The 15,510-nt window shown below is 38.7% G+C and overlaps 1 protein-coding gene across 2 annotated transcripts in view; it reads right to left on the reverse strand.

The window, feature by feature from the left end:
* The window catches only part of GPC6 (glypican 6), a 1,150,448-nt gene that overhangs the window by 78,633 nt on the left and 1,056,305 nt on the right, over positions 1 to 15,510 (reverse strand). For both annotated transcript variants that reach the window (XM_005305012.5, XM_005305011.5), the window contains exons 5-6: positions 9,178 to 9,308; positions 1,986 to 2,129 (exon numbers count right to left, since the gene is read on the reverse strand). In XM_005305012.5, coding sequence (XP_005305069.1) covers positions 1,986 to 2,129; positions 9,178 to 9,308 — 275 coding nt within the window. The remainder of the gene's footprint in view (positions 1 to 1,985; positions 2,130 to 9,177; positions 9,309 to 15,510) is intronic.

Here is a 15,510-nt window from a genome sequence, read left to right on the forward strand (position 1 = left end):
CAAGAGGGATAGTTGTTCTGAGCACCTGTCAGAGACCCATGGTGTATAGTCACAGTGGTTACCCCTTGGACCACTCCACTTTTTGCACCCTAGCTTGATGAGAGCTAATGTGAGTATGTCTGCTCAAGCTGGGAATTATACCTTCCTGCTCCAGTGTAGACATACCCTTAAGGGGGAAATCCTGCCCCAGTGAAGCCAATTAGAGTTTTGCCATTCACTCTAAGGCCAGGTCTACACTAACCCCCTAATTCGAACTAAGGTACGGAACTTCAGCTACGTGAATAACGTAGCTGAAGTTCGAAGTACCTTAGTTCGAACTTACCTTGGTCCACACTCGGCAGGCAGGCTCCCCCGTCGACTCCGCGGTACTCCTCTCGCCGAGCTGGAGTACTGCAGTCGACGGCGAGCACTTCCGGGTTCGACTTATCGCGTCCAGACTAGACGCGATAAGTCGAACCCAGAAGTTCGATCGCTCGCCGCTGAACTACCGGGTAAGTGTAGCCAAGGCCTAATTGGGGCCAGAATTTTACCCTATGGCTAAATCTTAGTTTAAAGTGTTACACTGTAATATGCTTCCTTCATGTTTGTAAACCAATCATCTGAATCTATCATGGAGACAAACATAGATTTTACCTTTTTGTTTTAGGGGGAAACAAGCTACACTGTTGCCAGAATTACTGTGTGCCCCAGCTGTTGCTTAAAGTTAGTACAACTATAATACAAGCCCATGTCCTGATTTGAAATATCATATATATTCTTTTAACTTAATTAAAATTAAGGGGTAAGATATATTATAATATAGACTATGGGAAAGACTTGGCAGCCTTGAGTGCTAATTTAATTATAAGAGGAGCTAGTCTTCTTCTTAGCATATGCACAACATGTCTCAAGTGGCATGTGACCAGGATTCATCGCCCGAATTTGGTCCACTGGTTGGATCATTAGCTTCCACGGCTTGGGCCAGATACTGATGGCAAGTGTGACCTGAATGCTGATCCGAAATGACTGTATAAAATAGGGACCTGGATCTTGTTTTGAATTAGAAGCATATAAAATTTCTCCTTAAATATTGAAACTCACCTGTGTATCAGGAAGCAGCTCAAACCAATTTAAGCTTACGATTCTAATTTTATGATATTAAGTAAAAAGTATGGAAGAAGTCATGCATAGGCATGCTTTCTAATATTCAGAAAGAAGTACAATAGGCTGTGTTTACATAATGCAAACAGTTTTGGTTTAGGTGCTTTATGTCCTTAATGCTTTTATCCATTAACTTTAGACCATAACTGCAAAATAATATTAACAACATTAATAATTACACATCCTTAAATCCACTTTATAGGTGTACAAATAGCAGGAATATTGTTTGAGATATGAATCCACTGACTTGAAATAACTAAAATAACTTTATATTAAGATGATTGTTTTTAAAATTACTGAAAAAATAAGGCAAGATTAGTGATCACTTACATGCTAGCTTATCAGAAGCCTATTTTTAAAGAGTGTGTTGTAAAAAAAAAGCCGACGGTAACTTTACAAACAGCCACGTTAAATGAAGCACTGGACCTGATGAATGAGAAATGCACATTATAAGTGCATATATTGAAGAACTGGCTGCTGAATCCTTAATTTAATACTTAAATGAAGCTCTGATGTAGACAATTTTTTCCAAAGGAAATATATTAATAAGTATTTTCCTTGAATCATCTATCTAATTCATGACCAGAAGGAAAGAGTTTATCACCTTCCAATCTCTCCAATATATCAAATCTGAGTCATACTGGTCTCCAAAGACATGTAATTTCCTTACTGTTTTCAATGTAAAAAGTCATTTGTTTACTACAAAGTTGCACAGCGTATATGATAATTACATACAGTAATTATGAAAATATTAAACATCTCCTGTGAAGGAATATTCTCAAAGCAAAATTCCCCCTCCATCTCTGCTAGCCTAATGAGAGAAGATAGCAAATGTTATTACTTACCAGTCTATCCAAACTTGTACCAGCAGCTGTTGTTGGTCTCTCCTCAGGATTGTATGGCCTAAAGCGGGTATTGAAGTTCTCGGGAACAGAGCGGGAAGATCTTAAAGCAGGTGCTGGTTTAGGCTGGCCACATCCTTGAAAGACCTGAAAGAAGCATTTTAGGTTACATCAAACCTTTAAAAAGGAAGAGTGATACTTTACAAGTGCAATATCCCATTCATAGGTTTGTAACTTAGCATCGATATCCTGGTAGTAATGAATTAACTACCAGGCCTAACTCAAAACTTCGATGGACATCATTACTAAAATCTATTCAAGGGATTTGCAGTAATGTATAGGGCCTTTTTCATCTAGGTCACATTTTGAGTTTAGCCCATTTTGGTAGTCATTGAAATGGGCTAACATCTGAATGATGTTTGGGTTGTTATCCCTCCAGAAAGAGAAACAAGAAAAAAAAATCTTTTGTGATTGGATGCAGCTGCAGTTGGTTTCAAATTAAGTTAAGACCTGTTAGGTATCCACAAACCCACCCCTCCCCCCAACCACAATTGGCACTAATTGGTGATCTTGTTGGCAGTCTCAGAAGAGAGGTCAAGGGCTCAATGGCCTTATAACTTAACTAGCCTCTTATCCCCCTAAAAGATGGTCTCTGCACATCAGAGCTGAGGTACACTGACTGGGCAATCATGAGGAGTATGTTCTACCATTGTTCTTGTTCATTGGATAAAGATATGTCTCAGGGATGTCAGTCTGGCAGTTTTCAGAGGCACCAGTTTGAATTAATTATAAAGTCTGAATAAAAAAAAAATTGGAAAAAAATCAGTAGAATATAAGCAGTGCTGTTTTTACTGCACATATTGAAGGAGAGCACTAGGAATGCTATTGAATATCTATTAATATCTATAGATAACGAAAGCTGGATTTTAACTTCACCAGCCTTCACACAAACTAGGGTGGCCAGGTGCCCGGTTTTCTATCAGAAAGTCCAGTCGTAAAGGGGACTTCATAGTGAAGACCCAAAGTCCAGTTACTGTGGGCAGGGTAGGTGAGGAGGCACCGGGTCACCATCAGTGCCAGCCCTTACTCAGCCGGGGCCACCTCCTACCTGCGTTGGGCAGCTGCAGCTCCCAGCCCCGGCTCTGTAGCTGAGTCCTTCTCGACCCAGGAGGAGAGGTGAAGAATAGCAAGCTCTGGAAGGATGGGGGAAGAGGAACGAACGGGGGGCAGGGCCTCAGTGGGAAAAGGCGGAGTAGGCAGGGGCCTCAGGGGACGAGGTAAGGCCTTGTTGGGGAAGTTCCAGCACTCCTGCTGGAGTGTCTGGTTTTTAAAAATTAAAAAGTTGACAACTCTAACACAAACAGATGTTCAACTTTTTAAAAAAATGAGTCATGTGGAGGTTTCGCTATAAGATTTTCTACTGCTGCTTTGAAACTGAAGGCCAGAATTATCCACAGAAGAGCAGACAGTCGTCATTCTTAACTTATTAAGCCTCCATTCAGCAAAGTGCTTAAACATATACCTCACTTTTAGCACATGAGCAATCCTGTCCTTATTCAGGGAAACACTCAAGCAAGGTGCTTTGCTGAACCAGGATGGAATTATTCATACACTTAAAGTTAAATACAGGTACTTGTTTAAGTGTTTTGCTGAATTGGAGTCTTACTTAGTACTCTTACTATAGTACTCTGAGTGTACCCAGTGCTATACAATAGGGTTAAAATAAGTAAGGATGTTTCTGGCATACAGGGTACAGTTATAAAGACAACTTTGATAGGTAGGGCCCCACATATTCATAATGCCAAATTGAGCTGGTCAAAATTTTTCCGACGTTTTTTTCACTGGATAATATGGCTGCACTGAAACTGATATTTCCATGGCAAAAGTCAATTTCACCAATATTTTATGATTTTTCTCATGATATTTTAAAAAAAAGTTTCATTTTGAATTGATATTTTAACTTAACATTTCATTCTAATGTCATTTACAATCAAATTGACCTTTCCAAACAATTTTTTGTTTTAGATTGACATGTAGAAACAAAGCGTTTCAATATGAATTGGCATTGCGTTTTTATATTTCATGTCAAAATGGTTTGTATTGGTCAAAAATGTTGAAAATTTTTGTTTAGACTTTTCTGAATAGTTTTTTTTTTAATTTTTTGTTCAGTGAAAACGTTTGATATTTCATCTTTTTGTCTTAATTAAGGATGAAAACAAATTTTGAAATATCAGAATTCCCTGTGGATGGACATTCTGTTTTTCAACCAGCTCTAATACCAAACACAAACAATTTGCCTAAATTTGCATACTGTTCTCGTGAACTGCTAGTAATCCCATTTCTCTTCAAGTAATCTACTATGGTATTTTTTCTTTCTATTTCTATTTCATTTTTTTCTATCACATATTGGAGAATTGGTACAGATTTTAATGCATTTGTTGAAATATAAAAGTTTTTTCTTGCATTGTGTATGTTTTTGTCATCAAATTTGCATGCAACCAGACAACAGCAAAACTCTATAGTACTTTACAGATTTGGAGAGGAGAAATCATCTTCTCCTTTGAAAGTTATCTCACAGTAATACAATGAAGATGCAATCCGCAGTTTGTTAACTACACAAAAGGGACATTTTCTAACCTGTATGCAGGTGGTAAGGGACAGGACAGGAAGTGAAAAGATGAGTCTTGGGATTTCAAAATGTAGACTAAGAAGGGGCACATGAACATTTCCTGAACAAAAAACTATTAGGTGTGTGAAAGAATACACCTTATAGATTACTGGACAACATCCAGCCTGCTAGTTTTATGGTGTGAATTGATGGCTTGAAGGTTAGTATTTCAACTTTGGGATTTGAATGAATCAGTTTAGGCATCTGAGGTCTGGAAGGTAACCGTCTGCTTTCTTTTTTAAAAAAGTGTGTGTGTGTGTGTGTATGGAGAGAGAGAGAGAAGTTTGGAGAAGAGGAAGTGTAGTTTTGATAATACTGGGGAACCCATTTTTTCTCCTGTGTTGGTAATGGTGGATCTAGCTAGAAGAAATGTCCAAGCTGCCTGTGATAGTGTTATGTATTTGTCCTTGCCAGACAGCCTAGAACTATTGCTGACATCTGCCAATTTAATTCTCACTTTCTTCAAACACAGAGATGGTGTGCAATGACGTCACCAGTCAGCTATTACATTTTAACTCTGCATACAGTGCCAAGCCTGCCCCACTCTCTCAACAAAGCCGTAGCACAAAGGGTGGTTCGGGTTTGGTTTATACCCAAATGATCCATCCTTAATCAAAATTGCCAGCATATCATTCTTTGCCAGAAAAGGACAACAACAAAGTTTACAAAACATACAATAAAAATAAACTACCAATATTCCCAATAGCAGTAACATATGATGAAGACATTCAAATCCTACATTTCACCGACAGAGTTCCTGGGGAAATAGGGGATACAAAATGAAAATACTGTCAGAGAACCCTGAAGTATCAATCCCAGATTTTAGCTGCAAAAGAGAGAATTAGAACAAATACTAACTTGCTGACATATACTGAAGGAATAAATATATGGATTAGTTAATTAACAAACAGATAATTAGCATAACAGTCGTAAAGAATACAAGTAAAGAAATCAAAGAAGTTGTGCAGGAAACAGGAGGAATGAAATGTAAGACACTCAGACCTGATTCAGAGAAGTACTCATACATGCCTAATTTTAAGCACATGAGTAGTCCCATTGATTTAGGGAACAATCCAATTCCCACTAATGTCAATGGGCCATTAGAGAATTTAGAGAAAAAACATCCAAAACATTAGCTAAGACCGAATCCCTACAGCATCTAACAGATGAGAGGATAAAGTGAAAAAATGAACAGAAGACTGTGCAGAAGGAGAGCACCAAGAATGGTACTGAATATCTATCGTATAATATGCAGGCGTAGGAAACTGGATGGGTACTTCAATATCCGATCTAACACTCAAAAAGAAAGGAAGGATAAACAATGAATATTAAAAACTCAGACGTAATATGTTTTTTTACTGCTGCTTTGGCATTGATGGCCACCATTATTCACACAGGAGCATACCTTTTTATTTATTTATATAGCACTGTATAATAGGAGAACTGTGCCAAAAATATGATCCTTGTCCCAAAGAAATTCCAATATAAAATCACAGTAGGCACAATACAGAACAGTGCCTTGCTCAACAAACAAACACAAATTGGTGAGATTATATTCTAATGGGAAAACCTTATGAAACAGGCAGGCTTTCAGAAAATATTTGAATTAGGAGAGGGATGGAATTTGGAGTAAAATAACTATGAGGCTGTGTCAGGTATATAGGAAGGAGTTATCAAGATGTCTTTCAGAGAGATTGCCCCAGGTACACCATGCCAAACTCAAAGGGTCAAATCCTCAGTTGGTAAACTGGGATAGCTCTGTTGATTTGAAGACAGCTGCACCAGTTTACACCAGTAGATAAACTGACTTGTTAAACAACAGCCAGATTTCCCAGTAGCAGTGACTGCATTTCAGTGGTGGGTAAAGTGAAGCCTCTATGTGTGTATGCATGACATTATATGTATATTACAGTATAATTTTCACAAGAGACAATGCTACATTTAGAGGCTAGTGGTATGCTGACTGAGAGCCCTAATCAATCCATCTTGAGAGAGGGGTCAGTCTAATGTATAGTCCAGAATTGTCTGGAAAAAATGTAATACTGGAAAAATAGTATGCTGCCCAAGGAGTGTGTTAAATCTCTAGTGTCAATATCCATTCATTTATCTAATATTTTCCAGCAGAAAGTGGTATTTGATAAGTTTTCCTCCTAGAGTTTGAGAATAACTGACAAATGTAAATGTCTTCCTAGATCAGCTCTGAAATTCTCTTTTATGCAGCCAAATTATATCTATATTTAATTTTCACCTAAGTTATATCCAGGGAGGGCAGTAGCTATAAATGGAAAAATTTACATTACAGAAAACTGATTCAAAGTCTACTAATACATGGTATTCATGTATATCAATGGATCAGAAGGTGGCATACATAGGTATATTATGCAACACACTTATTTTTATAAGCAAAAGATGACTGTTATAATCCAGTTGTGTCTGGGGGTAGAGGGGGACATGGACCAGCGTTCCCGTCGCACTACCCATCTGTACCTGCCATGACGCGGGGAAGCTAAAGATCCAACCAGTGGACCAAATTTGCTGGTTACATGCCACCTGAAGCATGTTGTGTATATGCTAAGAAGAAGATCCAGTTGTGAATGCTGTTGTATTCTTGAAGGGAAATTTGTAAATGATATGCAATGCATTTCAGTCCCCTGGTTCACGACAATTGATTTTGAAGAATGATTTTCCTCTTCTCTGGAGTCATTGACATTAATGACACAGGCATGAGGCATATCATTAATGTTCAGGGTAGGTGGGAACTGAAGAATTTCAAGAGGAGATCATACCACTGAACCAAAACAATCCAACGCCCCAAACTCTTACTATGGTGAACACTTTATGGTTTACTTACAGGAGGTCTAACTTATTGGAGAGGCATGATCTAAAGGCATGGATTAAATCTAGAAAGGTGAGGGAGCCATAATCAATAAAACTCCCTCAAGCAAGAGGATTTCTCTATCAGCTATAAAAGTACAGTAAGGTTAATTTCACTGTTATAAAAGGCTTCCACAGCTCAGGATTTTAGGAAGGGTGTGACCAGACTTCCCCACAAGAAATGAAACCTTTACAGTGCAAATGGAATAGTCCCATGATTTACCAACCATTATAGCAATTCAAATATTTTCCAGTGAAAGGATAAAAGTCTGTATTATTGCAAGTGAGAAGGGAGCTGAGTTCACTCCAAGGAGTGGTGGTGTCATTGATCTAGGCAGGAAGGCCTTTTTCCTGGCCAATTAAAAAAAACATTGCTTGCTCTGGGGAGCAAGCGATCAAAATGAAAATTAAATCGATTAGAACATACAGACTGGGTGAGTTTTCAATGAAAACTTTTCTTTTAAGGAAAAGTTTTGCTTCTTTCTTGGTTTAAGGGTGGAGTACACTACAAAGCCAGGCTATAAATCTCACAGCATAGGAGAGAGTGTGGTTTGATTCTCAGTGTGTCTGGTGAGCTCTAAGATCACCACTGCAGGAACAGGGCCTCATCATGCAAGGTGTAGAGCACTGTTAAAATCCTAACAACTTCACTGAGAATTGAAATGCTCAGCACCTTGCAGGACTGGGTCCATAAATAGCAGGTTTTGGGGATTTTTAAAACAAACAATCTCAAACCTTCTCCCTCCCGCAACTTCCTAGTTACAGTAGTTTCTTTCTGGGAAATGAAAAAGCACTGAATCAGCTAGCAGCCTTGCAGTGCTGAGCAGACATGAATACCCAAGTGTGTTAGATCAATGAGAATTGGCCAGTCTTTTGATGCAGAGAAGATAGCAAGACTATTGACTTCAGATACTGTACCAAGGAGTACCACTAAAGATAAATCAAGGAAAAGTCTTCTGTTGTTCACTAACAGCTCAACAATACTTATTACTGAATTCAAAGGACCTTGATAATAATGGGTTCAGAGGAGCTACTGGTGGATGCATAGATACACACACTGAAGATGGAAAGGAGGAAACTCTGTTTATTGCTATGTCAGATTGTAGACAAGACTCTATCAAACTGAGGTCTGATAATCAGAGGCAGTAGAACATAATCCTGTTTTTCCCGAGTTGCCATTAAAAGGAGGTTAAATGGGATGTTTAATTTATTCACCTCCAGCATGTCATGCATCAGTCTGACCTATACAGATGAAAGCATGGTTAGATGTTAATAAGGAAAGTCACAGACCAAGCACATGTGGAAGTTACAGACCTCACTCCGCAGACTGCCTCTTATAAAGCAACCACAGAAAGTTCCCAACAAATATGAAACATTATTCAACATTCTTTGTCTGTCATAAACCTTTTAGCAGCCAATAATATGTAGCTAATTGAATGGTACTTTTTGCAACACCATTCTTGCTTGAAAAAAATCTACAGAGTTTTTAACAAGGTGAGACAGTTAGAGTGGGCCAGGTGCACTCAAAGAGAAGAAACTATAATTTTGAGTAGCATGGTCAATCCTTCATAAACAGAGGATAGCAGACAGGGCTTCCTAATTTTTTCCTGGCTGCAACATTCAAGAGCGGATAATAAGTGACTTGCACAGTACCTTTGCTGACACCTGCATACTGTTCTCTTGCATGTTCATGATGGCTTCAGAAATCTTGACATCGATAGGATCCATGACTGATTCAATGTTGAATGGCCCCTCTAATCTCTCTGCTACCAAGAGCATAGCATCTGTTAAAACACAAAGGAGCCATTCCCTTAAAGAAAGGGTACCCAGAGAGCATAGAAAAGCTAATGTTATACCGCTTAGCTTGTCCTGCCAGAGCTGGGAATATCCAAATGCTCCTGGCCTGGTTCAGTATTCTGCAGATGTGTGTCAGGGGGACATAAGAGACTTTAATGTAATGGAAACTTTCTCTGCAGATGTAATCTCCTGATTATCATAACTACCTAACAACCACCACCAAAGTAACAGAGATTGTAAAAGTTATATTAATAACAGCTACCATAGCATTATCAATCTGAGGAGAAAACTTCTTCATATACAGACTGTATCTCAACATTCTGAAACAGATTTGTTCTCTAGACTACCTAATCTTATCCATCAGAAAAAGCAGGTGGATTGAAATGAACCCGTGGGTATATTTCTGGAGCTTGCCCAAGATGATGAAAACTTTGATATGAGATATCAGGATCTTATAATTAAAACAGCTGTTCTTTGTGATCCCAATGATCCATTTTTTGCAGTAATAACGGAGGATAAATATTGGATTTCTGCCATAACAAATAGGTATAAACCAGGTTTTCCCCTCTATGTATTTTCAAAATGCAGCTAAATATTGTCTGCAGAAAGACATATTGTTTTCAACTTCTGTGATTTACACAACCTATTATATCTAATTACATGGAAGTCACTCTCAGTATAATTTTATTTAGTGTGTTCTTTGATGAATAAAAATGAGTACCAGCAAATAAATTAATAACAATTAAAATGTTATAATACATAATACAAAACGCTTAAATGAATATGTATGCATTCATAGCTACAGATGAATTGCATTTATATTGGTGCTAGCCACATAATAAACTGTAATTCCGTCATGTAATAAATTGTATTGATCATACACCTTTGACCTTCTCATACATACTCTGCCTGCTGATCCACCGCCCTGGACATATTTTAACATTCCAGACCTGTAAATAGCTTCAAACAGCATCTATTTATTAAAAACAAAAAACAACCTGCAAGAGAAAAATAGCCTTCTTTCTCCCCAAAACCGTAGAATTTCCTCCAAAATGTATTCTGGACTGGGTCCAAAAATGGCATTATTCAAGTCCTGCTGCCTATTTAAAGTCTAATACCTTGCATTCCTTTAGGGCTGCCAATGGGACACACAGCACTTGTTTCTAACCCTGGGTGGTACTGAGATATTAGACATGCAATTTACAGCACAGAAAATAGTACTTTGGGTAATGTTGTTTTACTTTATTATTTACAATGCTCTTTTCCTCTAACTATACACTTGGACACATAGTAAAAAGAGGTTCTGACTTTATTGACAGAGGAATAAAAAAATCCAGTCCTAATATATATATTAAAAATCTTTTAAAGATTTCTACAATACATTTTGCATACTATATGTGGTATATACAGAAAACATGATAGTGTGGTTTGCTATAAAGGTTTTTATAAGCATGAATTTGTGATGACATGTATAAATCATTTGTGGCTACACAATTTGTGAATAATATGGTCAGACTAAACTCTTGCTGATAAAACCTTTATTACATAACATCAACTGCTGAATGTGTGTGCATGCACACCCTCACACCCAGAATTGGTTTTGTTTGGTTTTACAGCCTCCTATGTATATTGTGACTCCACATGATGCTGGTGGTGTACTGTGTGTTTCTTTGTTTATTTGCTTTCCACATGGTACAAGACTTCATAAACAGCTGGCTTCTAGCTGCTTGACAAGTGGATCACAAAGTGCAGCGTAGTTAATTAATGCTCTTATCATGTGTTTGTTAGAAATGCCTGGAGCAAAAACATTACTAATAATTCACAATTCACATCACCTGTGCAAAGGCAGAGTAAATGGGCTGTGAGCAGTAATCCTGAGTATGTGCAGAGAACACAATACAACTGGTGTGCATGGTGCAGATAATAACAACAGCTCATGGCTTGCAGGCTGCCCCAAACAGGAGTTAGGTAACTGAATGATGCAGCTAGTAAATCAAGTATCAGAGGGGTAGCCGTGTTAGTCTGGATCTGTAAAAAGCAACAAAGAGTCCTGTGGCATCTTATAGACTAACAGATGTATTGGAGCATGAGCTTTCGTGGGTGGATACCCACTTCGTCAGAAGTCATGCGTCTGACGAATGGGTATTCACCCACGAAAGCTTATGCTCCAATACATCTGTTAGTCTATAAGGTGCCACAGGACTCTTTGTTGCTTTCTAGTAAATCAACTAGCAGCACCTACCGCCTACCTAAGACCCCCAACTGTATGGTCCCATGGAGATAGTTGCAATGCTGGGGTCTCCTGAACACCTCTTTAGAGTCTCTCTGTCCCCTGTTGCCCATTCTCAGATGTACCCTAGCACAATGGTTCTCAAACAGGGGTATGCAGAGGTCTTCCAGGGGGTACATCAACTCATCTAGATATTTGCCTTGTTTTACAACAGGCTACATAAAAGCACTAGCAAAGTCAATACAAACGCAAATTTCATACAGACAATGACTTGTTTATATTTCTGTATATACTATACACTGAAATGTAAGTACAATATTTATACTCCCATTGATTTATTTTATAATTATATGATAAAAATGAGAAAGTAAGCAACTTTTCAATAATAGTGTGCTGTGATTTTGTACTTTTATGTCTGATTTTGTAATCAAGTAGCTTTTAAGTGAGGTGAAACTTGGGGTACACAAGACAAATCTGATTCCTGAAAGAGGTACAGTAGTCTGGAAAGGTGGAAGGCCCCTGCCCTAGCAGATCACTGGTGATTCAGGCTGTGTACTCTCATTAGACGGGTCTGCTCTACAAGTCAGGAACTGTTGTAGGAATTTACTTTGTTTTGTTATTTTACTCCCAGAACTCTTTTACTTTTATGGGTGCTGTTATTAAAAGAAACAGGACAAAGCTGATTGTTATGTTCTTAAAGTGATTTATCTGATTTAAGAATTCAGAAGCTTACATATGAATTCCAAGATAAGTTAATGTTTAGACTGTGTACATTTCCAAGCTCAATAATGTATGGATTTATAATTTAAGTAGACAGGAGTCTACATATCTTTCCTATGAACTCCAAGAGCCCATCATTTTTTTCAATTATCTTTACAATGAAAGTGACATTTTCCAGTTTATGTTAATTTCCTTCAGTACAGACTTCCAGATAACTGGTAAATCATGGCCTGATTTTTTTCATCTCTTGAAATAAAAGAGGCCAGATTGAGAACACTGATTTATGACATACTCTAATAAATATAATATAATATAATATAATATAATATAATATAATATATCAAAACAAAAAGCTACTGTATATTACTATTATTTAGTAATTGTATTACTTAGCTTAATAGAGAGATGGTTAACTGGCAACTTGGGAAACCAATATTTAATAGTGGGCTCTTCAGTTTAGCAGACAAAGGTGTAACGCTCCAATGGCTGGAAGCTGAAACGAATTGAGACTGGAAATAAGGCCTGAATTTTGAACAATTATTAACCATTGGAACAATTTATCAAGGGTCATGGTGGATCACCAACAATTTTTAAATCAAGAGTGGAAGTTTTTCGAAAACATAAGGTCTAGGAATTATTTTGGGGGAAATTCTATGGCCAGTGTTATACAGGAGGTCAATCTAAATGATCACAGTGGCTCTTTCTGGCTTTGAACTCTATGAATTACAGAGCACCTATGAAGATGATTATGAGTTCTAATGCTCCCTGTACTCCAGCACTTTTGGGGAGGGCACTTGTGAAAAGAGGGAGTTTTGCTTGCAAAATGCTTTGTTCCCACTTCATTTAATGTTTCAACACCGCGATCTAAGGGGATGTGATTGCAGCTTGGATAGACATGCCCATGCTAGCTGTACTAAAAATAGCAGAGTAGATGCGATGGTGTGGGCTTCAGTGCAGTTGCACAAGTCTACCTAGCATCCTGGGTGCCTACTTGCACTGCTGAAGCCCACGCTGCTGTATCTACACCATTTTTAGCAATGCTATCATGGAGATGTCTACCCAAGCTCCAGTCACACCTCGGACTGCCGTGTAGACATACCCTCACTGTATGGTTTGGATTAGTTGGCTTGTGGGGATGGGACTAACTTGATTGTGCCCTGTTGTATTCTTCCCCCACACCTTCAGCTCTGCTTCTCTTCTAATGGTAAACTAACATTGGGTTCCCTACTGCAGCCTAGTGTCCTCCTTCCTCAGAGGGAATTCCAGGAGCAGGAAGTGTGATGCATTCCCTGGAAGCACAGCTTCTTCAGGGAGACAGGGGCTGGAGAGTGCTGAGAGCCAGCGTTCTCCACAAATCTTAGGGTATTGCCTATTTCTGGAGAAGAAGGATCTGATGCAAAGCTCACTGTAGCAGAGTGTGGCAGGTCTCCTTGGCTCCTGCCACTGATTGTAAATGTATCTTGATCTTGAGAGTGGAACAGCAGTTTGGGAAAGGGACACAATTGTAATCATATTGGTCTGCAAAGAAATGCTCATTCTACTGTTCTCCTTCCTTGCAGAGGAAAGATCTGGGCTTGCATTGTCATGTAGTTAAGGATGAAGTGAGCTTTCAAAATTGTTATAATGTTAAATTAATAACAAATGTGAACATTGCATTTTAGGTACATATTTACTTCTTTTAAGATAGCAAAAATGCATCCCATAATAATCTGCCAAAACCTTTTACCACTAGAATAAGATTTACTAACAGGGTTCAAGGCGAAATGAAAAAGGAAAACTCCACCTCATGTTTAATGAGGTGCTAAGAGCTCTTTTTTCAGGAAACCTGAACCAGTGCCAGAGCTTCTGTTTCTCGGAGGGTACAGAGTCCATATTGCAAATGGATTATTTATGTGAAAATAACACACTGCTCTCTTTTGGGATGTACATATCCAATTATTAGATTTTTTTCTTTGTCAATTTGATGCAGTTGCAAAAAAGGCAAATATCATTCTGGGGCGTATTAACAGGAATGTTGTACATAAGCCACAAGAGGTAATTGTCCCACTCTATGCCGCTGGAGTACTGTGTCCAATTCTGGGCACCACACTTTACGAAAGATGTGGATAAACTGGAGAGAGCCCAAAAGAGAGCAACAAAAATGATAAAAAGCTTAGAAAACCTGACCTATGAGGAAAGGTTAAAAGGTGGGACAGGTTTAATCTTGAGAAAAGACGATTGCGGGGGTGGGACCTGATAACAGTCTTAAAATATGTTAAGAGCTGTTCTAAAGAGGATGGTGATCAATTGTTCTCCATGTCTACTGAAGATAGGTCAAGAAGTAATGGGCTTAATCTGCAGCAAAGGAGATTTAGGTTAGATATTAGGAAAAACTTGCTAACTATAACGGTAGTTACGCTCTGGACTTGGCTTCCATGGGAGGTTGTAGAATCCCAGTCATTGGAGGTTTTTAACAACAGGGTGGACAAACACCTTTCAGGGATGGTCTAGGTTTACCTGGTCCTGGCTCAGCACAGTGGCTGGATTTCATGGCCTCTCAAGGTCCTTTCCAGCCCTAAATTTCTAGGATTCTATGATCTGTTTGGGTTACCAACTTCTCTTAGGGTAATATGGTACAGCTAGTGGCTCACTCTATTGATTCTCAATCTAGGACACTGTGATCACCTTTCAGCCATCAATGCAGTCATTTCCTCTGTGTTATCCTCCATGTAAAAATACCTATGGCCAGTCTACATGAGAGCTTGCACCATTATTGAAACATAGGAAGAACATAGATGCACCAGTAGAGAACTCAATATTAAGCTCACCAAGAGCTATATAGCAAGTACCCTTCATTTTGGACGGGGGGACGCTAACCATCATATCCTTGTATGAAATTGCCCTTGATGATCACTTAGAAGCTACAGTGGCTGCAGACCGCAGTGGCCCTTCAGCTTAGCATATAGCATTCATTCACTGAAGACCTCATTACCTCCAAATTCTTGTTTTGGGTAATGAGTTTTGACACTACTCTGCAAAATCCTGTAAAGTTAGTCCTGGCTCTTTGAGCCACCACTTTATCCCCACGTACTATTATGGATTGAGCCAAAGCCCATTGAACAAAGCAGAAAGACTCTCACCTTCCTAGGATCAGCCCCTGGATCTAGTACTCTTTAGATCTGAATACTGGGGGTCAGAGGCAGAATGCTTTCAGTGCAGGGTTCTCAATCCTTTAATCTGTTTGTTCCACTGGTCCAACA

Source organism: Chrysemys picta, chromosome 1, assembly GCF_011386835.1.
Source record: "Chrysemys picta bellii isolate R12L10 chromosome 1, ASM1138683v2, whole genome shotgun sequence".
NCBI classification, from domain to species: Eukaryota; Metazoa; Chordata; order Testudines; family Emydidae; genus Chrysemys; species Chrysemys picta.